Raw genomic sequence first — 27,309 nt, forward strand, 5'->3', positions numbered from 1 at the left:
ACAGCCTCAAAGAGACCACTGCCACTGGGGACAGGCTGGACTGGGGACAGGCTGGACTGGGCAATGCTGCCTTTCCATCTCCACCTGGGGCACTGGGTCCTCTCTTCTGACCATCTCCAGTAGTTCCCCAAACTTCCACCACCATGCCTGCTACACTGCTCCCCACTTCATCATGCTAGAGGACCACTGTTACCTCTCCATGAACCCTCCAGCTTTCCCAAGGGTTGGCCAGCCACTCCTTGAATGCCAAATCACATGCTATGCATCACTACTAATCACTAATTGTCTTGGAATCACAATTCTGGAGTCCTTGTTTAGACCAGGATGGCAAGCCAGAGCCCACTGATCAGTTCCAGCCCTGCACACTCATCACACTCATCCATGTCCGTTTTCCTACTGCAGCAAGGGTTGACAGGCTCACAATGCTGAAAATACGTGCTGAGGCAAGGCTGCTGACCCTGCACCAGCTCATAAGGCCTGCCTGATACACAGAGAAGAGGTGGGACACCTGTGGACGCCCCAGCCAGGACAGTGTGGTGCTCAGTTAGTGTGTGTGTCACTGCCGGGGCTGTGTGTTCTCGGTGTAAACATCTAGCTAAGGTAAAAGTTTGTCCCAGTTCTCACAATTCACTCGGCCAGGACGCTAAGAAGCCGAATAACCACAAAGCAGCCTTGCCTCTGGGCCCCACCATGCCACCCAAGCCTGACCTCCAGACTCCTAGCCAACTCAAGCTGCTCAATACCCCCAAAACACACAGGGGACACGAATGGACTTTCTTCTAATCTGAGCAGTGGGAGCTTCTGTTTCCCACCCTGGCAGGCTCTGCAGGCCCTGAGACTCTGGTACAAAGGCGAGTGAAGAGGCCAGCATCTTACTTGTCCATTTCCACCTCTGTCTCCCACTCCAGAAGAGGCACCCCTCGCAGGCCCACGTGGATGTCATAAATGCCCTTATTGAAAAAGTCTCCCGTCCACTTGGCCACCTAGAACACAAAGCAGAGACCTGAAGACAGCCCTTGAGGTGAGCCTGGCCCTCAGCCCGCCAGCAGCCAGGGGGACGTGCTCACCATCAGAGTGATCATAATGGGAAGCCCGTATGTGATCTCATTGGTAGACTCCATCAGGACGACTGTGAGACTGATGGTCATCCTCACAACCCCGCCCAAGAAAGCTGCCGCACCAATTAGGGCAAAGGTCCCCGAATAGATGTGGCCCAGTCCTATGTAGCTGATGAAGAGAGAAACAGAACCAGATTAGACTCACATTGGTGCTGTGGGCTCACACACCTGTGAACATGGGCACACGTGCACACGTTACCACACTACCTTTTCAAGATATTGGCAACTAAGCGTCCGAAAGCTGCTCCACACAGCAGGGAAGGCACGAAGAGACCACTGGGGACAGAGGTGCCGAAAGTCCAGCATGCCAGCAGAAAATAGAGGGTGAAGAATAAGGCCAAGGTGACAGGGCTGAAAGTCCCTGCAGGGTGAGAGCAGATCCGAGTCACATTAGCAGATGCCAGCGCAGGCCCAGAAGATTGTGTTGGGTCTTTCCAGGTCCTCTGTACCCAGCCTGGTCACACCACCAACACTAGCTGATACCCACCCGGGGGGGTGTAGTGTGTGCACACTGACACTCACCATCCTGATGGAAGAGCTGCAGGATGGCAGACTCCTGGGAGTTGAAGAAGAGCGTGGCCATGTCATTGTAGGTATCATTGGGACAGAAAAACGTCTTGATGGTTGAATTCACATCTTCTGATGTGGCCTAAGGCAGAGATGAAAAAGTTAATACAAAGGCACCAGACCGGGACATACAAGTCTTCGGTGATGTCTCCTAAGAGGCCAGACATCTGGCTGGACAGCTTGTTCAACGGGAGGAGCTGGGGTCTAGCTGGAGGAAGTAGATACACATCTATGTATGGGCACTAGGTGGCAGCGGACTGTGATGCTGGGCTCTTGTATTTTGAATGTAGAGTGAAATAATCAGGGTGAGAATGAAGGCCTTCCTCATCCACACTTTTTCTTTTCTTTCTTCTTTCTCTCTCTCTCCTTCCTTCCTTCCCCTCCCTTCCTTCCTTCCTTCCTTTCTTTCTTTTTTTTTTTTTTTTTTTGAGATAGGGTTTCTCTGTATAGTCCTGACTGTTCTAGAACTCGCTGTGTAGACCAGGCTGGCCTGGAACTCACAGGCAGAGGCCTGCCTCTGCTTCTCAAGTGCTGGGATTAAAGGCATGCACCACCACTGCCCAGCAACACTTTAAAAAAGTATTTGTGTATGTCTGTGTCTGTGTATGTGTGCAGGCATGTGGAGGTCACATGACACTGAGCTGGGGTCTATTATTCACAGCTGCATGTGCCAGACTAGCTGCCCCCCTCCTTCCTGTCCACACCTCCCATCTTGCTGTAGCAGCACTGGGAATACAGATACAAGCTGCCATGTCCAGCTTTATATGGGTTGTGGGGATCTGAACTCTGGTTCCTGGCCTCGGACAGATGGACGGCAAGCGCTTTACCCGCTGAGCCATCCCCTCGACCTCATTCACACTCATCACTAAGCACTGCCACATCAGTCCCCATGGACTGACTCCTCTCCTCCTCAGTGCAGGTTCTGAAGTGGCACAGTGAAGAGCTCAGGCGAGAGAGCGCCCTCTGTGGGCTGTGGGACGGTGATGCAGCTACAGACAGGTGAGTGGGGGAGGCAGCAGGAGCCTAGGAAGCAGGGCCCAGGTCACTTGACCTAAAGCCCCAACTCTGCTTTATTCTGGATTCTCTGCAAAAGAAACCAACCTCAACATGAGGCCTGACAGCAATAACACGTTCCTGGCCACTTTTCCTCCAGTCCCACTAAGAGAACATAAGCCCAACAAGGAAGAATAGATTCTTTCCTAGTGTTCTAGGCTTCACATTCTTGACACCCTGTGTGAGCACGGGATTCTGGTGCCACCTGACTTAGGAGTAGAGGCAGGGCATCTACAGATTTCTGGTTGGCAGTAAACAGCAGCTAAGCTTCCCTCACTGCTGTCACTGTGAAGAAGGACATTGAGGATATGGGGTCACCCGGATTCTGCTCCACTAATGATGCTACAAAGATGCCCATCTGTGGACACAGTAACAGCACTGGATGATGGTGTCTATACTAGGAGGTGAACCCAGCCAGGCAATACAGCAGGATGTGGACTCATTAGGAGGTAGGACAGTGCCCCCTGATGGTAGGCAGAGAGACTTGAGTGGAGAGAACAGTGGACAAATTGTTGGCTATGGCTTAATAACTGACCATGTCTGGAGGGATGCCAGCCCCAGAGGTTCTCTGGAGAAGGTCTTGAGATCAGCTGCATGCACAAAATTAGATGGCTTCAACACTAATTCTGCCACTCTCCAAAGACCTTGGGGAGGTCTTTAACTTAGGAAACTTTGCTTTTCTTCACCTATAAAATGGAATAATACCTTCCCCTTCATACTACATGTTACAGCTGAGGGATCCTGGCCAATACCTCTTTGCCTTTGTCTTCTCACCTGAAAAATGGGGATACTATTACCAGCCAGCACAGTGAAGAAGAATAAAAACTAAGAGCTCTGTGAGGTACTCGTGGAAGACCTGAGACAGCACTTTCTCTAGCGCTTGCTGGATTACTAGCCACCTTTTCTGGTTTGAGTTCATTTCTTCAGGTTAGCCCACTGAGCACAGACTGTCTTTTGTTTTTCTTATTATTAGTATTCCACAACAAAATACATTTTGAAATTTGGTCTCATAAATGAAATGGCCTTGGGAGTAACTGGGTGTTAGCACACTTCCTCTGTGTGTCTCTGTGGTGCCTTCTTTCTTCCCAGGCATCTGAAAAGGTCATCCTTTGCATGGGGACACACAGATAGGCTGTTGCAAGGGCCAGATGTGGCCCTTGGCTACAGCTTGTTGACTTCTCATTTAAAACATCCTAGGGCTTCCCAGATTGTTTCCTGGGGACTGAAGAGTCAGCCCTCCCAGACAGGCCCCCAACAGCTCTGGGCTGCTACTTGGAAACAAGAAGACAGAGTTCACACAATGTTCAGCAGCTTCTTCCACCTTGAAGACCAAGCCACATGCTGCCTCTGGGACCATCAGAGTGGACCAAACCTGAAGGTGGAGTGTACTCCCATGACCTCCTAAAGGCGGCAAAGGAGAGGTGCAGAGGGCACCCGTGCCAAGGAAAGCAGCCCCACAGGAGCCAGATGCTGGGCGCTGTTAGTGTCACCCCAGCACAAAGGTGAGGTGGTGGGTGTCGTAGCCCTAGGCCAGTGTGCTCCTGCAGGCCAAGAGGCCAAGTGTAAATGGGGCATGGACAGAAGTGAACAGTTAGCTACTGAGCATGCTCCCCATGAGTGTGACACCCCAGAGCAGAGCAGCCAGAGTTCTTGACAACGTAGAGAAGACAGAAGGCAACTGTGCACACCCCCTAGGTAAAGCACCGTCAGCTGCGGCCAGGGAAGAGCACGGCTCTACAGAGATGCACATTTCTGGATGGAGGATAAGGGCACCAAGTTCGCAGGCTTACCTGGAGCTGGAATGAGCCATTACCAGTTTGACTGGCAGAAGACATCTGTCGGCATTCTCCTAACACCATGGAGGCCACAAACACCACCACAGTGGTCACCAGGGACACCAAGAGGCTCTCTAAGACTCTAGAAAACAGAGCACAGCTGTCACAATGCATCAAAAGATGTCTAGGCTTGAGCATGCACAATTACACTACCTGCCCCACCAACCCTCTCCCCATGGGCAAGCCCAGCAGCCCTGGTCAGGGCACACAGAATTCACCCCAGACTTGCTCCTTCTAGCTAGCTGCAATAAAGGGCAGGCAGTTAGCTGAAGAAAGGAGCGGCTGCTCACACATCATTTTCTCTAAAGAGCTAAATGGCTTTTCTTCTCCAGGTCCCAGGCCAGGGCAAATCATGACAGACGGCTCCTCAGCTGACCCTCCTGACCTTTGGTATGTGTGTTAGCAGCAGGTCAGAAGAGGGTAGTCACCCAGTCACTCAGATATAAACTCAGCCTCAGCTTCTCGGGCCTTCATAGCGCATATTTATGAGCATGTGTATATGCTCAGTCTCAGAGGAGAAATCAAATGGGTGTGGGAAGCAGGGTCTGTTCACAGGACCATCTTCCTTGGGAGAGATGGCCTGCCCACAAGGGGCTAACTGCAGGTACCTGACAAGCTTAGGTTTCGGGTGCACGTTGCGCATACGATACTTTGCAAGCCTCTTGTTCAGACAGTTGAATGTGGCTCCCAGGAGGCCCCCAATGACCCCCATCACGATGAAGAAACCCAAATCCAGAGCTGTCCAGAGATGACATTTTTTATCAGAGTCAGAGCACTGAGAGAAGGGGGAAGGGAGGGAGAGAGAAAAAGCAGAGTGGCCATGAGAGCAGCGAGGGAAGGAGCAGAGACAGACCAGGAGCGGAGCGCCTTGCTTCCCCGCTGAGGGTGCAGGCCACCGGCACACTGCTCCCGGAGCAGCGGTGTGCACGGACCACGGCCACTCCAGAGGCCACCGGCACCGCCACTTTCTACTTAAGAGCAAGTTTCAGGGTCAAGTAAAATATCCTGGGAGGAAGGGTAAGACATACCTTAAATTCACCGAAGTTCAGCAATCCGGGCAGCTGGAAGGAGCCCCAACTTCCAAACTGAATCCCAGAACGGAAGAAGTTGAGGGTGAAGGCGGCAGACATGGAACAGAAGAGCTACAAGGCAGGTACCAAAAAACAAACAAACCAACCACCGGTGACATCACACTCTTTCCTCGACAGACCTCTCACATTTAATTAATTCATTTACTCATTTACATATTTGTGTGTCTGTAGCAGTCAGAGGACAACCTATGGGAGTCAGTCCTATCCACCATGTGGGTGTCAAGGGACCAACTCAGGTCTATCATGGCAGCAAGTGCCCCTATCCACTGAGAAATCTGCCAGCCAGTCAGTCCCTTGAAAACCCATCACTCCACCAGGGCGGTGGCACAGACACTCAAAGGGCAGAGATCTCTGAGTCTGAGGCTAGCCTGGTCTACACAGTGAGATTCTGTCTCAAAACCATACCAAAACAATAACAAAAACAAAGATCAAAAACCCATGGCTCCAGAAGGGACCTTCCGAGGTGACTAGGTTCAGGGTTTGGGAAGCACTGCCAGGCCCTTCCTTGGAGAAGGCAGGCTTTGAGTCGGTGTCCTCACCGCCCTCCATGAGTGCTTGATGCTGAGAGCACCTTCCAGCCCTACACCCAAGAGGAAGGAGGACACAACTGGAGATGGATCAAGTCACCATGCTGCCACTCCTCTCCCCAACAGAGACTCACACATTTTCATGGCACAGGGTTCACAAAGACAGAACAGCAGCCGTTTGGCACGGGATGGACAGTAGGGGGAGGGGAGGCTTGTAGGAAGAGCACAAAAGTCCTCTGTTTGGAGGCTATGGCTGCTATGACAGGGAAGTTCCCAGGGAGTCAGTCCGCTAGCTCCAATGAAAGGACAGTTACATGTTTCAAGTAATGTTCGGGTACATTCCAGACTTGCTCTTGGGTCCAAGAGATGGCTTCCATGGTCAGTCTCCTTACCACTTTCCATGTGAGCCCCTGGTTCCAGAATGACGAGCCCTCCTCCAGACTGAACAAGGTACCCCCTATGGGTGCCCCAAAAGCTGCAGCAACTCCAGCAGCCGCCCCCGCTGATACAAAGTCTCGCTTGTCTCTGAGGAAGAGGAGGGGAGAGGGAGAGAGCCCACTTGTTTATTTAAAGAAGAGCCTTCAGAACACTTCTTTACCCATGAACCTTTTCCCAAAGAGCAGCATCCTGACAGGCAGTTATAGCTGCCTCTGAGCCATACACTCCCCACATGCTTGAGTTTGAATGTGAAATATTCTCCAGTGTGTTCACGGCCATCACCCTGAGGCACTACTGGAAGGCAGTGGAATTTGAGAAATGGAGCCTAGTCGGAGGATGTTAGGTCATTTAGAGTATACCATGGGGGTACTGGAACCCGCCCCAAGCCACAGGATGAAGGACATTAAAACCTTCACAACTATTAGCCTTTCCTTCTTTCAGGGGCTCAGTCCAGGTATTTGTCAGCCAACACACTGCATCTCATTCCCTCAGGGCTAACAGCTTCACCTGACCAGGAGCTCTCTGACCTGAATGGCTTTAGTCCAGGAACATGGAACAGGCTCTCAGTTCAAGGAACATCTAATGGTCGCTACTGAACCACGTTTCCACCAAAAACAGAGCACTGGTTAGAAGGCGAGTTAAGCAGAAAGCTATGCCTTGTGGGACTGCAAAGACGAAGGTGCTCCATAATACTGCAAGGGATGCAGGACAGTGACACACAAACCCACAGGGCTACAGAGTCCGTCTGGCAGGGTGCCCTTCCCTGGCTGGGTTTTCAGTTTTGAGTCATCGTCTTTGCCTGAAATGGCTCTTAGACAAATGGAAAGGACAAGAGCTTGGTCCTTTGTTTTCACTCTCGGTGGGAGTGGGGGCACAGAGCCCTGCCTTTTCTGACAGCCAGGGGTCCCAGTGATCCAAGCAGTGTGGAGTGAGGGTGCTGCTGCGCCTCCCAAAGCTTACCTGTCACTGCGGAAGTAGGGGAAGTTGAACTGGATCTTCCGTAAAGAGATGCTCTGAAACTGAAACGGGGAAACAAAGTCAGAGAGGCCACGAGAGCAGAGCACAGGAACCTATGATCCCCAGGGAGGCCCACTTGTCCGCACAATTGCATACGTGTGCTGCCAGAGAAGCATCCAGGACAGCAAGCTACAAAACAAGGAAGTCACCTGGGGTATGGGAGCTTCAGGACTCACCCTGTGCACTGTCAACAAGTCAGGAAGAGGGGACACCAGAGTGGGGTCTGGGAGGGACCTAGACCAGCTGCATATGATGGCATTAGCTATTTCAGGGGATGACACTGGAACCCTAGATTCTCACACAGGCCCCCACGCCATGCTTGGCCTCTTTCCAGTTTGGCTCATTTCTGGGAGGCCTGGTACTTGAGCAAGACAGCAAGTAAGGCAACAGATGGGCCCTGGAATGGAGCCTTCGTCCTTCGCCTCAACAACCCCACTCCAGGTTAAATCCCTTTCTTGGAACAGGAGGGGAAGATCCACAAGTGATGGTTCTTAAGGGACCGGTACTTCTCAAACAAAAGCCCAGGTGTCTAAAAAAAGCCCTTAAAAGAGGCCTTACCCACTCTGAGGAGTGGATGGGGTAGAGTGGGAGGGAGGTGAGGAGGTAGGAGAAGGGGAGGGAGGGGGAACTGGGGTTGGTATGTAAAATGGAAAAAATTTTCATTAAAAAAAATTCACATATTAAAAAAAAAAATCCCAAAGATGGGCTAGAGAGATGGCTCAGAGGTTAAGAGCACCAACTGCTCTTTCAGAGGTCCTGAGTTCAATTCCCAGCACCCACATGGTGGCTTGCAACCATCTGTAATGAGATCTGGAACCCTCTTCTTGCCTGCAGGCAGAACATTGTATACATAATAAATAAATAAATCTTTAAAAAATTCCCAAAGACCAAGAAAAAAAAAAGCCCTTAAAAATATGAGCTTCCAATTATAGAGCAAGGCCTGGGGTTCAATCCTCAGCTCAAAAAAAAAAAAAAAAATTAAATTAAATTAAAAACAAGTATGAGCTTCGACCAGGTGTGATGGCCTGGAGTAGGAGGCTGAGGCAGGAGGGCCTTGAGTTCAAAGCCAGTCTAAATACACAGTGAGCCCCTATCTCAACCAATCAGTCAATGAAACCTCATTTTTAAAAGAACATTTGGGTCCTGAGCTAGATCCTTAGCTTCCTCATCTATGCTTAGGGCTCCAATCAGTTATGTGACTCCAGGAAAGAAAGGAATTGGGACACAGTCTAGTGCACAGGTGACACCTGCCTGGCCCTGTGACCAGTGTTGCATCATATAATGTGGAATGAGCAAGGTCAACCTGAGATTGTCAGCCAATCTTCCAGCCACATGACTCTTGTAGCATGTGGTAACCCACCAACCACCCTGTCTCAGTTCTAGCTCTGTTTCCTGTTTCTGCCCCCAACACTGGGTGCAGCATTGCTATACTTTGAGGAACAACAGTTGGGTGCTTTGCTGGGACAGACCAATTTTCACCTCAACTCCAAAAGGCAACAGGTTCTGATATCACCTAGGGACATCACAAAGGATTTTTGCAGATCTGCTGGGCTTACTCAGGAGGCCCATTCTGAGGGATGCATACCCTGGCCCACCAACCCTTACCTGAGGGAGGCCAGCTCCTACCACAGCACCACTGTGGATCATGGGGCCTTCTTTCCCCACAAAGAGCCCTGGGAATGGGGAGAAAGGAAGGGCACAGTTAGCAGAGGGCCTCTGGCCTAGACTTTGCTAGGCAAACCTTCCTCTCAACAACTAGAAAATGCAGGCAAGCATATGACTGACTATAACTGACTCTTTAAGGTAAAAGCTGAGCCCAGGCTGGGAAGACACTGGGAAGACAGCTCAGTCAGTGAAGTACTTCCTGCACAAACATAGAGACGCAACACAAAACCCCAGAAACATCAGAGTGCATCTGTCCTCAAGCACGGGGGCACTGGAGGAAGGACCCGTGGGGCTCCTGGCCAGCAAGCCCAGCCTAACTGCAAAGTTCCAGGTCAGTGAGAGAGCTTGTCTCAAAAAAAAAAACAAGATGGGTAACTCCTAAAGAGTGACATCTAAGGTTGTTGTTTATTCCTAGTCCCACGTCATCCCCCACACAGAGCTAGGTCAAATTCCCTTCAAACAAACTCCAGTTACTACATGGAATAATAGTTCTTATCTTCAAATTCCAGTGCCAGGAAACCACAGCCTGTGGGTCAGGCCCACTCTACCTTTTTCTGTACAGCCTGAGAACTAAGATTTATTCCCTTACTATTTACTGATGGTGCTGGGAATCAATCCCAGAGCTTTGTGTATCCTGGGCAAGTGTTCTACCACTGACCTATATTCCCAGCCCTTTTATCTGTTTACTTTTGGTTTTGTGTAGCATCTTACTATGCAGCCATGGCTGTCCTGTAACTTGCTATGTAAACCCAGGCTGGGCTCCAACTTGAAGCTTGCCTGCTACCTTTGCCTCAGGAGTGCTGGGATTAAAGTTATATGCCACTGTAAGGCATGGTTTAGTTTTATTTTTACATAGGGTCTCATTACATTACCAAGTAAAGCACTGAACCCACTCTGTCCTTGAATGCTGAGGGATATTTTGATCTCACTCTGACACTCCCGAGACTTCCAGTAAAGTTTACCATGAACCAGAGAGGGCAAGCCAGCTACTAGCTAACCAATATTAGCCATAGAGGTTTTGGAGGACTGAGGACATATAGAGAGATGCAGGAAGTAGTAGGGAAGTGTTTAGAAAGATTCTTGGTCCCTTTTGGATGGGGGTGGGGAGGGAGGGAATTGGTCACTGGTCACTTCTCCACTGCTTCTCTGATCATTCAGGTTCATATCCCACTATCTGACTCCCCAGTTTACTGATAAAGAATAATTAGAGCCAAGCAGTGGGGATGCTCTCAGGAGGCAGAGGCCAGTGGATCTCAGTGAGTTTGAGGCCAGCCTGGTCTACAGAGTGAGATCCAGGACAGTCAGACAGAGAAACCCTGTCTTGGAAAAAAAAAGAGAGAGAAGCATAATTAGATAAACACTTCAGGGGTGCCCAGCTCGGAGCATGAGGTCATGGGCGCTGCGCACTGCTGGCTTTATGGCGGCTGCAGCCGCCGCCGCAGCTGGCTTTCGGGCCTTCCCAGGCCCTCCTCCAAAGTCTGGCCTTTTCCCAGTGCAGCCTCACTAGAGCAGCCTCCAGCTGCCGCTTGACCCCAACCCCAAATGCCACAGGTGGCTGGGCATAACACTGCCAGAGGTGGCTGCCAACCACTTTGCCTCTGCCATTCAGGCGCCAGGTGCCCTCACTTTCCGTGAGGCTTTTTCCACACATCCCCATGTCTACTTTTCAAGTGGTGGGCTCCCTCTCCCTGTGGGTTTTGGGCTTCTCCTGGACCCCCTTTGTGGGCCGCTGCCCCACCAGGTTGGCTGCCTCGACATCTGCTCAGGCTTTTGCTGCTGCTGCCATCGCCACACACTCTCAGTCCCCAGGACACTCCAGCAGCTGCAGCTGCCCTCAGCCAGGCTGTCCACCACCCAAATTTTCTACCCAGCACGAGGCTCAGCAACAGCCAGCCCAGCACGAGGCTCAGCAACAGCCAGCCCAGCACGAGGCTCAGCAACAGCCAGCCTCACATTCCCCGTCATCGGCAGTAGATCTGGTAAGACAACTGGAAATTCTTAAATGGGGAATTCGTTTTTGCATTGTTTTGTTTTGAAGATTTTTATTTATTTATTATCTACACAGGGTTCTGTCTGCATGTATGCCTGCAAGCCAGTAGAGGGCGCCATATCCCATTACATATGGTTGTGAGCCGCCATGTGGGTGCTGGGAATTAACTCAGGCCCTCTCAAAGAGCAGACAATGCTCTTAACTGCTGAGCCATCTCTTCAGCCCCATGAATTAGTTTTGTTTTTTTTTTTTTTAAAGGTTTTCACCATGTTAAGAATGGAGGACAAGGGCTAGAGAAATAGCTCAGCGGTTAAGAGCACTGACTGTTCTTCTGGTGGATCCGAGTTTAATTCCCAGCACCGACATGGCAACTCACAACTGTCTGTAACTCTGGGGTCCTACACCCTCACACAGCTAGCTATACATGCAGACAAAACACCAATGCACATAAAAATAAAAATACATTAATTTAAAAAATGGGGAAGAATATTACAATGCAGAGAGTTAGGTCTCTGCATAGTTCCACAGTGGATGGTTTGAAATGGAAAATTAAATGAGGGGATAATCAATTTAGCTGGGATTAACATAACGCTGATTATAATCATTATCACTTTGGCAATTCATGTTTTAGCCTTTAAAAAGAGGTTTGATATCTGTGCCAAATATGAAAAATGGACTGATAAGATACAATCCTTAAAGACCTACTAATAAAACTAAGAAAAATATTCACACACAGACAGAGGAGTTTAGAGCAGAACCTACTACATCATTGCATTATAAAACTAAAGAGGAGCAGCCCAAAGTTATTAGAAAACCAACCTTAAATTTATCCAGTTACCATTCAAGAATGACCACCAAATGGTATGTACCCCCAAAGCTATTCAGAAGTTAATTGGTGTCCTGTAGAAATGTTGTAATTGAAGAGATTTAAGGAAGCAGTCATTTCATACAGTATGCATTTTACCTTGTGTGAAGCAGATGTTAAATTCATGGGCAACTCAGAACAGGACTATTCTACATGACTGGGAAGATTTAGCTACAGCAATATTGGAAGCTGGTCCTCAGTTGCTATGGAAAACATGATGAAGAGAGGAAGCTAGGGTCATAGAACATAAAGTTGAACTAGAGGTATTGATACTTCCCAAGAACACCTTCTTGGTGAAGGTCAATAAGCTGATTTGGAAAGACAGTTTACATTTGATGATCACATCTTAGCTCTATGCTGTATAGCAGCTTTGAATGTTTGGGGCAGGGTTGAAGAGGAAAGAGGACTGAGTGATTTACTAAAATTATCAAGGCCCAAAAGAAGCCATCACTGATTTTTTTTTTTTTTTTAACAAAGATTGACTTCAGCTGTAAATAGAATATTACCAAATCCAGAAGTTAGACAAATATTAAATGAATCTTTGGCTTTGGAAAATGATAATCAAGAATGGGAAGTGGTGATCAGGCCTTTAAAGGCAGATACCAATAGATGAATGAATTAGAAATACATATGATGATACTTGGATAGGAGAAGTAGTTTCTAAAAATTTTAAGAAAAATCAAAAGGTTAGATGTTTTAATTGTGGTAAACTGGGTCATCTGAATAGGGAATGTAAGCAAGGCATTCCTAGAAACGTTTTCTTTTTCTAGAGATAATCCAAACAGAAGGCCCGAGCCTTCTGGAATATGCAGAAGATGTGGCAAAGGCTGGTATTGGACTAATGAATGCAGATCAACATGACAACGTAACCCTTTGCCATCAGGAAACACCTTACAGGGCCTCTTGAAGGCTGTGGTGTCAAATTTGGTTTAATCATTCCCTGTCAGCATTGGGAAACCCCTTCACAGAGCAATTAAAAGACTTAATACCTGTTGTTAAAAACTATACTGCTCTGAGCCAGGCGGTGGTGGCACACACCTTTAATCATAGCACTGGGGAGGCAGAAGCAGACAGATCTCCGTGAATTCAAGGACAGCCTGGTCTACAGAGTGAGTTCCAGAACAGGTTCCAAAGCTACACAGAGAAATCCTGTCTCAAAAAACCAAAAAAAAAAAAAAAAAAAAAAAAATACTGCTCTGGATGACACAACAGCTTCAGTACATAAAACAAAATTTTCAGGAGAGACCATAAAACAAGTATTTTGGCACACTTCTATAAATGATCATAGACCAAGGCTAAAAATACAAATAAATAGCATTGAAATTGAGGGTTTGGTAGACACAGGTGCAGATATAACAATAATTTCACCAAAATCTTGGCATCCAGACTGTCCTCTTCAGGAAGTAAATATTCAGCTTCTAGGAATTGGACACTGGATAGCAGAAAAAAAACAAAACAAAACAAAAAAAAAAAACAAAAAAAAAAAAAAACTACTGAATTAATCAGCCTATAAACCTTAAAGATGTGTTGACCTTAGAATGGAAACCGGGATATGTGTTACATTCAGGAAGAGGTTTTGCTTTTGTTTCCACAAGAGAAGAAAAGCTATGGATACACATCAAAATTGATAAAGATTAGATTCAAACAGGAGAGACCCTTTGATTAAGAGAAACAACAGTCCATCAAACAGCATGGCCATTCAATTTAAACTAACTTATAAGACTAACAAATGCCTTTCATTTGATCAATATAACCTGCCCAAAAGGGAAATTCCCCAAAGTTAGGGCTGGGGCAGGGTTTTGTTTTTGTCTTTCCAGGAGAATAAAAGCATCCAACTAAGGAATCTGAAGACCACTGGACAACTGAGACAATGGAAGGAAAAGAACAAATCTTCCAAAGAAAATATCCTAAGAAAGAGAATAACTTGGCCTCATGGTATAGCACAATTCTAACAGGATAAAATTTCATAAATCTTCCCAAATGTTTGATTCTGCTGTTCTCTAAAGACATATAAGGCAAATGGTCTTTTTGTAGTCCCAATTCAATTAAAAATTAAAGCTGGCTTTGAAGTTGGAGTGTGGTTCTCTCCTTGTCTAAATGCAAGCATGTTTGTTAAAGGAAAATCCAAAATCTCTGTCTCATGTCAGAAGAGCCATCTGATAGGGGACAGAAGAAAAACCAAAATTAAGGGACTATTCTATTGTGACTAATCTCATAATCCTTTGGTTTAATTTTGACTCTTTAAAACATTTGTTTTGTTTTTTGAGACAGGGCTTCTCTGTGTAGCTTTGCAGCTTTTCCTGGAACTCACTTGGTAGCCCAGGCTGGCCTCGAACTCAGAGAGATTGGCTTGGCTCTGCCTCCTGAGTGCTGAGATTAAAGGTGTGCACCACCACTGCCCGGAAAAACATTTCTTAATGTATAAATATTACCTCAAATTTTATAGTATATTTAAACTTTCTGTTGTGGTATTAATGGTCATATAGAGTTCTAACTAATTCTAGAAAAAGGCTTCATCTAGCTTCCTATACATGATTTTGGGCTTGAGTCTGAATCAGGTAACTAGGAATTAAGCTTGTGTACCCTGGATGTATTTAAAAGATTGTGCTCCTTTTTAGCCTCTCTGAGATCTGCTGCATATGACATTTAAAATGTTTGCTGGGTGGTGGTGGTGCATGCCTTTAATCCCAGCACTTGGGAGGCAGAGGCAGGCAGATCTCTATGAGTTCGAGGCCAGCCTGGTCTACAAAGTGAGTTCCAGGAAAGGTACAAAGCTACACAGAGAAACCCTGTCTTGAAAAACAAAACAAAACAACAACAAAAAAAAAGTTTAAGTTTTCTGCAGTGAACTATGACCATTCCTAACAGAAACCTTGGTCTCCAAAAGGATGATGGGGACCCACAACTGTGGTGATATATTGTGTACCCTAATAAAATTTGCCTGAAGATAAGAGAACAGAACAAACCACTAGATTAAACATAGAGGCCAGGCAGTGGTGGCACACACCTTTAATCCCAGTACTGGGAAGCACTCATGCCTTTAACCCCAGGAAGTGATGTCTGGGCAGAGAAAGGTATATAAGGCTGAGGAGACAGGAACTAAGGGCTTTTCGGCAGAAGTGCCCCTTTCAGCTGGAGGCCTTTTGGCTAGAGCCTTTCCAGGCTGAGGAGTTGGTGAGGTAAGAGGTAGTAGCAATGGGTTGTTCCTCTGTCTCTCTGATTTTTCAGAATTTACCCCAATATCAGGCTCAGGGTTTTTTTTTATTGAAAGACCATTTTGGCAATTCTGTTACACACAACAATGATTCCACATGGATTGAGGTAATGCCGTTAAGCTGACAAATGTCACCCAAAGATCAGCTTTGGACTACAAACTACTCAGGACAAATTACTCAGATGACTAGCTGAGATGACCCAGCCAGGTGCTGTGGATATCGCTCTGTGTAAATAAAGTTCTGATTGGCCAGTGGCCAGGCAGGAAGAATAGGCGGGACAAGAGAGAAGAGAATTCTGGGAAGTAGAAGGCTGGGGAGAGACACCGCCAGCTGCTGCCATGAGAAGCAACGTGTAAAGACACTGGTAAGCCACAAGCCATGTGGCAAAGTATAGACTAACAGAAATGGGTTAATTTAAGATAGAAGAAGTAGATAACAAGAAGCCTGCCACAGGCATAATGTTTGTAAGCAATATAAGTTTCTGTGTGCTTTCTTGGTTGGGTCTGAGCGTCTATGGGCCTGGTGGGTGAGAGAGATTTGTCCTGACTCTGGGCCAGGTAGGAAAACTCTAACTACAGCCAGGACTTCAGACAAGCCCTGCACTTTCCCATCACACTGGGACTGGACAACAGCTAGCTCTCCCAGGACTTGAACATTATGTCAATTTTCTCAGGGTCTCCTAAAGATGCTGTCACTCCCAGACAACAGTTAGTAATTTTAAGAACATGATGCCAACATTCCCAAGGGTGAGGTGGGTGGTTTTTGGTTGTTTGGTGGATTACAGACATTTGTTTATCATCTTTGCAGGGGTGGGGGGTGGGGGGGTGGTTGCAAATTGTTACTAGTCATGGTAAGGGAGAAACTAAGCAAGGGAGGTTAGATTCAAGGATCTTTGCTGAAAAGAAAAAAGGGAGATATATGAATGACAGGATAAAGGGTAGATTATTGAATCTACTTTAAACTAAAAAGCAACTATTCATCTCAAATATTTTATATTGGTATGGATTTTTATGTATTGATACAAATTTAAGGTTACTTTTGTTATACTCTATATGTTTCTTTTCTTATTTAAAGTATTGTACCTATTCAGCTCATTTAACAATGTAATGTAAATTTCTAGTCCTTGAAAGTTATTATTACAAATATTTAGGATAATTAAGAAACACAGGTTAGTATTTAGTCATCTGACAATCAAATTTGTGGTCATGTTAGGTATGTTTTCAAGGTTAAACATGTATATTTTAGATAAATAAGTGGTCTTTAAACACATAAGAGACATACAGAATATTGTATTAAGATGTTTTAATAATATTAGGCTTTTCATGACAGTGAAACACGTCTGCTCCTGGCAGCACCAATCTACTTCAAAGAAGATGATGGGCATCAAAGAATCTCCATATGGAGTTTGCTTTCACTGTGGTAAAGCTAGCTATTTGGGCGAGAAAATGCCCTTGCTTCAACTGCTGATAGTATGCTGTCCACATTGGCTAAGACACAAAAGAAAGCGCCTGCTGAACTTTGCCAAGACAAGGTAGGATAGCCCTTCAAATTTCCTGCTTCACAGAAAAGTCTGTAGGCCTGTAGGCCAAAGAGGGATGCCTCAACGTTGCAGAGGATCCTTGGGTGGCTGTGCAGGCAGCCAGCTATTTCTGTCATTTCTATAGTTTTGGAAGATGTTTACTCTACACTTCCTGTTTACTCAGGTAATATTACATCCTTCTCAGGTCTCTGATGGAGCTGAAGACTAGATAATTACAGTTATAGTTTTCCTTGTTACCAAATTCAGAAAAGAAACTCACAGAAGAGGTATAAAGTGTATAAGGTTGAGAGACATAAAAGCTTAAATCTAAGAAAATGCTTTGAGGTCAAAAAAGATAGTTTTGGGCTGGTAATACAGGTTAGAATAGAAAGTGTACTAGGTACAAAATTTGGATTCGGGGTTGGAGATTTAGCTCAGTGGTAGAGTGCTTGTCTAGCAAGCGGAAGGCCCTGGGTTCAGTCCTCAGCTCCAGTTTAATAATAAAAAAATAAAAAAAAATTGGATTCACCAAGATAGGCTAGATAATGGAGTATTTTCTCTGAATTTGCCAAATGCAAATGGACTAGACATTGTAAATGTAATTTTTATTTTTACAATTTTACAAAATATCAATTCTAATAATTGTTCTTATTTTATAGTTTTATTGTGTTACAGTTAAAACCTTCCCTTTTTATGTAGACAAAAAAAGGGGAAATGTTGTGGGATATTCTAATCACACTCTGACACTCCTGAGACTAACAATAAAGTTTACTTTGAATGAGAGGGCAGAGCTAGCTACTAGCTGACCACATTAGCTATAAAGGTTTTAGAGGACTGAGGACATATAGAGAGACACAGGAAGGGAGGGGTTTAGAAAGATTCTCAGCCCCTTTTGGATCAAGGAAGGAGAGAAAGGGGAGCTCACTGGTTGATTCTCCAATGCTTCTCTGGTCATTCAGGTTCTCACCTCAATATCTGACACCCGAGTTTTTATTGATTAAAAAAAATTGATAAACGCTTCACTAGAACTCACTCTGTACCCTAGGCTGTCCTTGAACCTACTTTGTACTCTGGGCTGTCCTTCAACTCACTCTGTACCCTAGGCTAGCCTTGAACTTATTTCCTGCCTCAACCTCTCAAGAAGCAAGGATTACTTTACCTTTCTTTCTTTCTTTTTTCCTTTTTCTGAGACAGGTTCTTACTATGTAGCCCAAATTGGTCTGGAACTATATAGCCCAGAATACCTCCAATCCCGTGATCCTTATAGCTCAGACTCCTAACAGCTGGGATTCTGAAATGTATACATTGTACATGATTCCACAAGTTCCTATACTATATCCTTGATTTTCTCTCTTGGCCTTCAAGGCTAATGTTTGCCATCTAGCCATTTACACAAAATGTGTGCTGACTCTGCCAGAGCCAACCCTACAAACCAACTGCATGACCATTCTTCAAAACAGAATGGTGTCTTTGCTTGGTATCTGGGACTGACAAAGTACTAATAGTGTCTGCATTTGAAAACGCACAGACAAGTCAGCCTGGGCTGTATAATGAGATGCTATCTCAGAAGAGGGAGAGAGAGAGTTCAAGGGTGAGAGAAGGAGGAAGGAAGGGGAGGGAGGGGAGAGAAAAGAAAGAGAAAGGCAAGGTAAGGATCAAAGAAACAAAATTCTGTGGACATGAACTGTGCTGTGGTCTGAATCTGAGCTTTCCCAGCAGGCTCACGTTTTGAATCCCCCAGGTGTGCAGTGTTGTTCTAAAGGCTGTGGAGCCTCAGGTCATGGGGTTTGGCTGGCAAGGGGTCACTTCAAGGTGGCCCTTCAGAGCTCAGCCTAGTTCCTGCTTCCTGATGCCCACAACATATGCCTTCCACCATGCACTGTCCTTTGTCTTTCCAGCTACGATGGACTGAAATCCTTCTGAAACTGTGAGCAAAAACAAACGCCTGCTCCCTTAAGTTGCTTCTGTAATGCACTGGGTCCCAGATACAAGCAACTGACACACAGAAAGTACAGTTACCAGAAGAGGAACAGCCATAAGCCCACACCTAAACAATGCACAGGATGCCTTCAACACTTGATGGCAAGAGTAAAAAAGCCTCTCCTCACCTCCAGCCACACTGAACAGCACCCCAAAGACTTTGCAGAGCAGGGTCCGGAGCCGGACAATTCCTGGCACCTTCACACCATTCAGATAGCACTTGATCTCAGGGATTCCAGAACCTGCTGCCACTGGCTGTTGGGGAAGGAACACACAAGTAAATGAAAAACCGACTCTGCAGCTTACACTCAACCAGTCAGAACACTAAGCAGGGATACCCACTGTCCTCCTTCCCAGCATCCGCTCCCTGGGACTTGTTCAGCCACAGATGCTGGACTCCAGCCTGACCCCTGACTCAGTATTCTAACAAGACCTGAATGTGGTCTGACCACATGGGACCTTCCAATATCACTGCAGAACCACTCCCCAGATTCTGATCTACACACCAGTAAACCACTTTCCAGGGGGTCCCAAGGTGGTGAGGATGAAAAGCACCTTTCCCGTCTGTACATTCCTCATTAATCTCACCAAACACTGCAGGCTTTACTTCTAGAAAGATCTCCAAGGGAACATAGAGAATTTTTTGCAGAAACCTACAAGCCTCTTTCATGTACCTGTCCCCCACAGGTAGCTGAAGACCATTAAGCACACAGATATAGCCAGCCTGGACTACAGAGTGAGATCCAGGACAGCCAGGGCTACACAGGAAAACTCCATCTCGAAAAACAAAAAAAAAACAAAACAAAACAAAAAAAAAGTGCACAGTGTTCATAGACAGTCAGTCAATTTCCAAACCACCTTACCTCTATCAAGACAAGAAGACTTGCCAGGAAGACAAAGGTCAAGTTAAAACCCAGGAGTTCAAGGAGGGACAGGGCAAGGCAGCCTTTCTGACTGCACTCCTCCACGGCTACAGAGGCTGAGTCAAGGAAAAGGGCTCTCAGCCACATGCCCATAACCACGCCAAACAGGGCAGCCATGTTAGCTGCTCAGTGCATATCCCCACGCTCCACACGCAACAACTTTTAAACATCTGTGTGTGAGTGTGTGTGTGTGTGTGTGTGAGAGAGAGAGAGAGAGAGAGAGAGAGAGAAAATAGGTGTATATGCACTTGTGTGCAGATGCCTAAAGAGACCAGAGGAAAGTATTGGATCCTTGGAGCTGGACTTAGAGGTGACAGTGAGCTTGTGAGGTGGTTGTGAGGTTGTGAGTGCTGGGCATGAAACTTGGGTCCTCTAGGAGAGCAGCAAGTGCTCTTAACTGCTGAGCCATCTTTCCAGGCCCTAGAACAACTACTTCAGCTGGCTTCAGTGGAGCACATCTTTAGTCTGAGCAAAGGCAGGTGGGTCCCTGTGAGCCCAAGGTCAGCCTGGTCTACATATTCCAGGCCAGTCAGGGATAAATGAGACCCTGTCCCAAAATAAACTAACAAACAAAAAGGAGTCCCTTTAGGGGCTGGCCCACCAGATCCCGGGGTAAAGGTGCTTGCTGCCAGGCCTGACAGCCTGAGCTTGATCCCTGAGACCCACAGAATGGAAGGAGATGATAAGCTGTCCGCTGATCTCCACACACAGCGGCATGTGTACACCCAACCCCATACACAAAATAAATGAAAAACTTTAAGATTATGGAATTTCCCCACCCCAAACATTACAAAAAGTGACCAACATTTCCCGAAGTCCAACTTGAACAAACCTCAACATTAAGCCCCATATGATACTGGCTATCACTAAAAATAAACCTATCCTCTCAAAACTTCCTTTTCCTCCCTCCCACTCAGGGGATCCCACTAACCTGAGACTACTGCGCCCCACTTGCTGTGCATCTTGTGTTCCTACGACTCTACTGTACCATCACACAGTCTCAGTGCGACACTGCCTGAATTAGCCATGTTGGTACACACAGCTGTGGCTTAGTTAGTTTAACTTCCGCATACAATTACAGTGTGTGAATGCAGCGTAATTTCTCTATTCCCTCACTTGGTGATTCAGGCTTCTGCTGTCATAAAGCTGTCATGAAAGCCGTCCTTAGTATCTAAGGTCCACATCTGAGAAGGCATTTAGGAGCTACGACAAAGGAATGTGGATGCTCCCGTTTCTTGCCATAGCTTTTTGGCCATTCCATGTCTTCCTCTGGGAACTCCTTGGGGGTTTAATTTTGTTCTGATACAATGTAGGCATTCTTTCTAGATGTGTAGAGATGAACTGTCTGTCTGTCTGTCTCTCTCATGTGGTATTAGGGATTGGTAAGAAGCTTTGTACATGCCACACAAGTGCTCTACCACTGTCACATCCCCAGTCCTTTGTTTTGCTTTTCATTTTGAGGCATAGTCTACATTGGTCAGGCTGGCCTGAGACTCACTCACATTGTAGTCCACATAGGACTTGAACTTGTACATCTGCCTCAGTCTCCCAAGTAGCCAAGACCACAAGGAGCACCAAGGAGTCTACCTGTCTGCCTGTCTACCTGTCTCCCTCTCTCCCCCCGCCTCTCTCTCTCTACCTCTCCCTCTTTCCCTCTCTCCCCCTCTCCCTCTCCACCTCTCCCTCTCTCCCTCTCTCCCTCTCTCTCTACCTTTCTACCTCTCCCTCCCTCCCTCCCTCCCTCCCTCTCTCCCTCTCTCTCTCTCTTTTTCAGTTTTTCAAGACAGGGTTTCTCCATGTAGTTTTGGTGCCTGTCCTGGATCTGTCTCTGTAGACCAGGCTGGCTTCGAACTCGCAGTGATCCACCTGGCTCTGCCCCACTGGGATTAAAGGCATGCGCCACCGCTGCTCGGCCCTAACTTTGTTTCTTGGACGCAGGGAAAACCTAACCCAGGCTGTGAACTTGAGTTTCCCTTTATTTATAGCATTTTCTTGCTGTTGTTTGGGGGTTTCTTATTTGATTCAAAAATGGAGTATTTACTTTAATGTTAATGGAGTGTCTACTTTAATGTGGTCAAGCTTTAAGATCAAGGACTAAGATGACGTCTTTGTCTCCAACCTGCGCCTCTGGAGTTTGAAGAACTTTTACCTGCCATCATTCAGTCTCTTGCTTCACTCTTTTATATCTTCAACCCCAAACCAGGAGGTGGCACAGACCTGGAACGCTATCATTTGGAAGGCTGAAGCAGGTGTATCAAGAGTTTCAAGCCAACCTCTTCCATACGAGTTAGACTGTTGATCTTGACTGTCAGTCACCACATCTCAACATGTGTGGACTGGGCTCTGCTTCTCTAGCTGGTGTTCCTGTACCAACAGCACATGTCTACAAATGGCAACATCTTGTTGAGTTCTTTGTCCTGACATTAGTAGGATCCATTGATTCGAACATTGAATGCATACATGGCCTTGGGACCAAAGACTTCTCTGGGCATTTGTGTCTTACCCACCCAGAGCATCAACATCCTAATTAAAGTCCTCCTTTCCTAAGCTGGGTGCGGTGGTGCACACCTTTAATTCCAGCACCTAGGAGGCAGAGGCAGTGACAGAGGCAGGTGGATCTTAAGAGTTTGTGGCCAGGCGGTGGTGGTGCATATCTTTAATCCTAGTACTCAGGAGGCAGAGGCATGCAGACCTCTGTGAGTTCAAGGCCAGCCTGGTCTACAGAGTGAGTTCCAGGACAGACTATAAAGCTACACAGAGAAATCCTATCTCAAAAAACCAAACCAAACCAAACAAAAACAAAAACAAAAACAAAAACAAAAACAAAAACAAAAAAACAGAGGCCAACCTGGTCTACATAGTGAGTTCTAGGACAACCAAGGTTACATTATGAGACCCTGTCTCAAAAAGAAGTTCTTGTTTTTCTGCCTTTAATGACAACTTAAAACTTCTTGGCTGAATAACAAACAGCCTTTCAAATACCACATTTACTGTTAAACCGAGTCTACAGGATCCAAGGGCCTGAAACATTGGAGCCGTGGAAAGGATACAGGTTTGAACCACTCCGAACTTGAGTTGGGTGAAGAGCCGCACGGAGAAGTCCACAAAGAGACCCACCTGGAAAAAGCAAGGGACAGTCACACATCTTGTCTCTCCCTTAAGAGCCTCACTGCACTACCGGTGGTTGCTCATGGCGGCGGCGGCAGCGGCAGCGGCAGTGGCAGCGGCAGCAAGGCAGTGAACTAGTCACAGATCCTGCCCCAGCCTGGCCCCACTGCCTTCCAAAGAAAAGAGGAAGTGAAGCAGAGTAAAAAAGGCACAGAAAAAGATGGGAAGAGTCTTTCAGTTAGAGTTACAGCTGAGTCACGCGGGAAGCCACTCAGCAATTTCCAAAGGAGGACTCAAAAGACAGCCCAAATGTCTTCAGTGGTGCCTAGCTGGACAGGCATACAGCTTAGAATGCTACTTTAAAGGACATTTACTTGGGCATAGGTGCTTGGTATTCTTATTTTCTAAGCCATTATTTTGACTGAGAACCAGTATTAGTCGCTGGCTACCTGAGAACCTATGCACCACTGTTCCGCTGTACAGTTTAAGGGAGGCCCGGGAAGCCTTCTAACGGGGGAGATAGGGGGTCAAAGGCTCTTTGCTTTAACTCTAGCCTCCTGCCAGCCTAGAAGTCTCTAACTGAAGCAGAGAGTGGAGACAGATCAAAGGGAGGAGCTAGGGCTGCAGCCGCTGCACAACAGAGGCGGCTGCCGCCTTCGTGGGTCTGTGGGGTGAGGACATTGAGGAGGCAGTTAAAACACTGCCACAATCACAGGACAAACTAACACCCTCATGCAGATGATGATTACAATAGGGAGAGCCACAGCCAGAAATACACAGGACAGGTGCTTTTGTTCTAGTGACCCTCCCCAGCACACACACTGAAATGATATGAAACAATGAATCTACCCCATTTTATCCCCATGATGCCCTCAGATATCAGTAAACAGGCCTCCTGACCGCACCCCGGCCACTACATGTTCCTTGCAAATTTACAACAGTAAAAATCTCCAGGGTGCCATGTGAAGGGACTGGTTGTCCCTTAGGGCTGTGTGACATGAAACATGTACACACTACCTAGGTATGTCATGGAGAGTTAAGCCCGAGACTTTGGTCAAGTCCTGAGAACGGTGGAAACAAGGCTGAGCCCCTCTCTGCCATTTTACTAACAGAAGTCAGACTTGGCACGAATCTTCCCACTGGGTGCTAACTTTTCCACTGGCTGCTTCTCTTCTTTGGTTCTAGTGACATTAAGTCCATAGTTATGGTCCTAGACATAATTGCTACCATTATCTCTGGTGATACGTCCAGTTTTCCCTGTCTGTGACCCATCTGTGAACCCAGGAAATCCAAGAGCCCTATTCATTCTGGCATACCCCTTCACCCACCACAGCCAACTAACTCAGTGTGAGCAGGACAGTGTGAGCTCAGCATCCACTGGCTCTATCTTCTGTGTGTTACCTGCCACCAGAAAGGACTGGCTCACTTACCAGCCAGCACGGGTCATGCTCTATAATCATATCATAGAGACTAAGCTCTGACCAAACAAGTCTTGAGTGCTTGGAGAGCCCAGGCCTGTGACTCACTTTTGTAGTACAAAGCAAAAGTAATGTGAAAAACCAGGCCAGGACAATTAATTTTCAAAAGAACAAGGAAAAAGAAAAGGCAGTCTTGAACAGAGCGACAACTATCCCAATGCTACAAATGTTACAGTGACACGGGACGAAGGTCGGTCACCAGGCAAGGCTCTCCCTCCAATCCCCCAGCCCGTCCAGCTTGCCATCTCCCCACGTCCCACTGCTCACCAGCCCAGTGCAGACGCCAATGGCAAACACCACCATCCACTTCACCGCCTCGTATCTTCGTCCTTTCTGTTCACAAGGGGAAAGAATGGTCCATTTGTAACACGGAAAGGATGCATCTTGGCTAAGCAGCTCTGGACTAACTCTACAGAGACAGCAGGAATGGCGGGGAGGGGCAACCTCAGGGCTTCACAATGACACTGAAGAACCTTACAGGGCCGAGCTGGGTACAATGACTGGAGGTACACCGGATGGCAGGGGGAAGTCTAGGGATTTTCTATGTATGGGTGGGACACGCACATGCCACCACTGTGTGTGTGTGTGTGTGTGTGTGTGTGTGTGTGTGTGTGTGAGAGAGAGAGAGAGACAGAGAGAGACAGAGAGAGAGAGACAGAGAGAGAGACAGAGAGAGAGACAGAGTGCTCTCCTTTCACCATCTGGATCCTGGGGATCAAATGCAGGTTGTAGGCCTGGCAGCAGGAGTCTTTTCCTGCTGAGACATCTCAGCAGCAGGGTCTAGGGATTTATATGACACTCTTTCATGAAAAGGCTTAAAGAAAAAAGAGAAAGGACACTTCTATGGGTCACATGAGGACAGAAAGTAAGCTGTTGAGACCTCTTCAGTCCTAAGAGATGAGCTGCTGTGGGCTTACCTTATTATCCATGGTCTCCAATACCTCCAGGTAAGGGTCATTGATGCAGCGGTCATAGTCCAGACTCTGAAAGGACACAAGAGTGATGATGGCTCACATGGAAGAACCGGCAAAACCTAACAAAGGAAAGCTCGTCCAGGTCCCCCTGCTCGGTGGGCAAGGCAGTGCCAGGGAGGGCTCAGTGTAAATGCAGACTCTGACCGTGTGGCAGGTGGCTTCTGAATCTCTGCATGAATGGGATCCCCAGAGTCACGTGTGCGGTGAGACTCAACTGCTTCTGGGGGGCACTTCACACTCAGGGGAAAGCCTTCAGTGTCATATTTTTAGGGCTCAGTGGTAGGATAGGGTACATGAAGCCCTATGTCCCATCCCAGCACTGGGAAAAAGAAAAAGACAGATTTTCCTGATTCTACAAAATAGTTAACACCTTTGGCTATCACCAGTCTTGCCCAACTTATTCCTTAAACGTGAACAAAGTTTCAATTAACCAAAACTAAGTTAACCCAGATCAACTAATTCTAATTCTCTTTATAGGTGGCTTCCATGAAAATGAGGTTAACCACAAGGCAGACCCAGATGGGCTCTATTTTTAAAAGCAACTTCTCTTTTATGTCAGAAGAGGGACAGATTCAACCCAGCTCCTCTGATTTCTACACATAAGGCAGCATTCCTTCAGCTTTGTTCCTTCCAGAGATCACAGATCCCGCAGACCACGTGCAGGCGGGCCAAGGACAGCTGGAGTGAGATCCAGAGGAAATTATTTCATTTCTAGGTCTTGTGAGAGAAGCAGCAGTCTGTCAACAAAGAAAAAGTCCAGCCTATGCTTGCCCCTCCCTGTAACCACCTCTACTGCCACATCAGCTAATAAGCAAGCTGGACATTGCCCTGTCAGCCAAATATAGGTGTGATGTGTAAAAATTTAATCCATCCCTGACTGCTGGGAGCAAGTCCAAATTCCTTTTTTATAAGGGTCCTAGAGTAATAACGGATGGTTGGTAAATCAATTATCATACACTCAAGACTGGTAGCAATCAAACCATTATAGTAAAGTCTTTATCACCAGATATGAAAAAGGTTCAGACTTATCAAGAGGAAAAAGAAGTGATTAAAAAAAAAAAAAAAAAAAAAAGCAAGATGTAAGGCCAGGCAGTGGTAGTGTACGCCTTTAATCCCAGCACTCGGGAGGCAGAGCCAGGTGGTGGATCTCTATGAGTTCGAGGCCAGCCTGGTCTACAGAGAGATATCCTGGACAGGAACCAAAACTACACAGACAAACCCTATCTCAAAAAACCAAAATAAGTAAATAAATAAATATATAAATAAAAATAAAAAAATAAAAGTGTGTGGGGTGGTGGTGTTTGTAGATGTCAGAGGTGTTGAATCCCCTGGAACTAGAGTTTCAGATGGTATGAACCATCATAAGGGTGCTGAGAACAGAACTCATGTCTTCTGTAAGAGCAACTACTGAGCCATTTCTCCAGCTCTGTATATATAATTTAAAAAAAAAAAAATTTTTTTTTTAAAGCAAGATGTAAGCCAGGTATGGTGGCACACACCTTTAATCCCAGCACTTGAGAGACAGAGGCAGGTCTCTGAGTTCAAGTCCAGCCTGGTCTACATTGTGAGTTCTAGTCCAGTAGGGGCTACATAGTGAGACCCTCTCAAAAAACAAAACAAAAAAGCAAAATGCAGAATAAATTGTATAATCAAGGGCCAGGGATATAGCCTGGAGCTACATAGAGAGGTTACCCAGCACCACAAAAACAAAAATCTAAAATGTATAGCACAATCATATTTTAATTTAACAGAATTAGACACACGTAATGGGAAAACATCTGAAAGCAGTGTTTTTAACATTCACATCTGGGTATAGAAATTCTCTTTTGGTGTGCACTTGTTTTTTTCTCTTAAGACAGGATCTCATGCAGACCAGGATGGCTTCAGACTTACTATGTAGCCAAAGATGACCCTAAACTTCTGATCCTCCTACATCTATCTGCCAA

The 27,309-nt window shown here is 46.5% G+C and overlaps 1 protein-coding gene across 1 annotated transcript in view; it reads right to left on the reverse strand.

Annotated features, from left to right (window-relative positions):
- Clcn6 (chloride voltage-gated channel 6) overlaps window positions 1-27,309 on the reverse strand; it is a 39,637-nt gene that overhangs the window by 6,487 nt on the left and 5,841 nt on the right. The window contains exons 3-17 of the mRNA XM_036177160.1: window positions 25,307-25,372; window positions 24,657-24,722; window positions 22,854-22,920; window positions 19,744-19,850; window positions 19,009-19,135; window positions 9,252-9,319; window positions 7,590-7,648; window positions 6,584-6,716; window positions 5,602-5,715; window positions 5,182-5,348; window positions 4,529-4,655; window positions 1,641-1,767; window positions 1,326-1,479; window positions 1,068-1,227; window positions 877-983 (exon numbers count right to left, since the gene is read on the reverse strand). Of these exons, the coding sequence (XP_036033053.1) occupies window positions 877-983; window positions 1,068-1,227; window positions 1,326-1,479; window positions 1,641-1,767; window positions 4,529-4,655; window positions 5,182-5,348; window positions 5,602-5,715; window positions 6,584-6,716; window positions 7,590-7,648; window positions 9,252-9,319; window positions 19,009-19,135; window positions 19,744-19,850; window positions 22,854-22,920; window positions 24,657-24,722; window positions 25,307-25,372 (1,649 nt within the window). The remainder of the gene's footprint in view (window positions 1-876; window positions 984-1,067; window positions 1,228-1,325; window positions 1,480-1,640; window positions 1,768-4,528; window positions 4,656-5,181; window positions 5,349-5,601; window positions 5,716-6,583; window positions 6,717-7,589; window positions 7,649-9,251; window positions 9,320-19,008; window positions 19,136-19,743; window positions 19,851-22,853; window positions 22,921-24,656; window positions 24,723-25,306; window positions 25,373-27,309) is intronic.

The sequence above is a fragment of the Onychomys torridus genome, chromosome 2, assembly GCF_903995425.1.
Source record: "Onychomys torridus chromosome 2, mOncTor1.1, whole genome shotgun sequence".
NCBI lineage: Eukaryota > Metazoa > Chordata > Mammalia > Rodentia > Cricetidae > Onychomys > Onychomys torridus.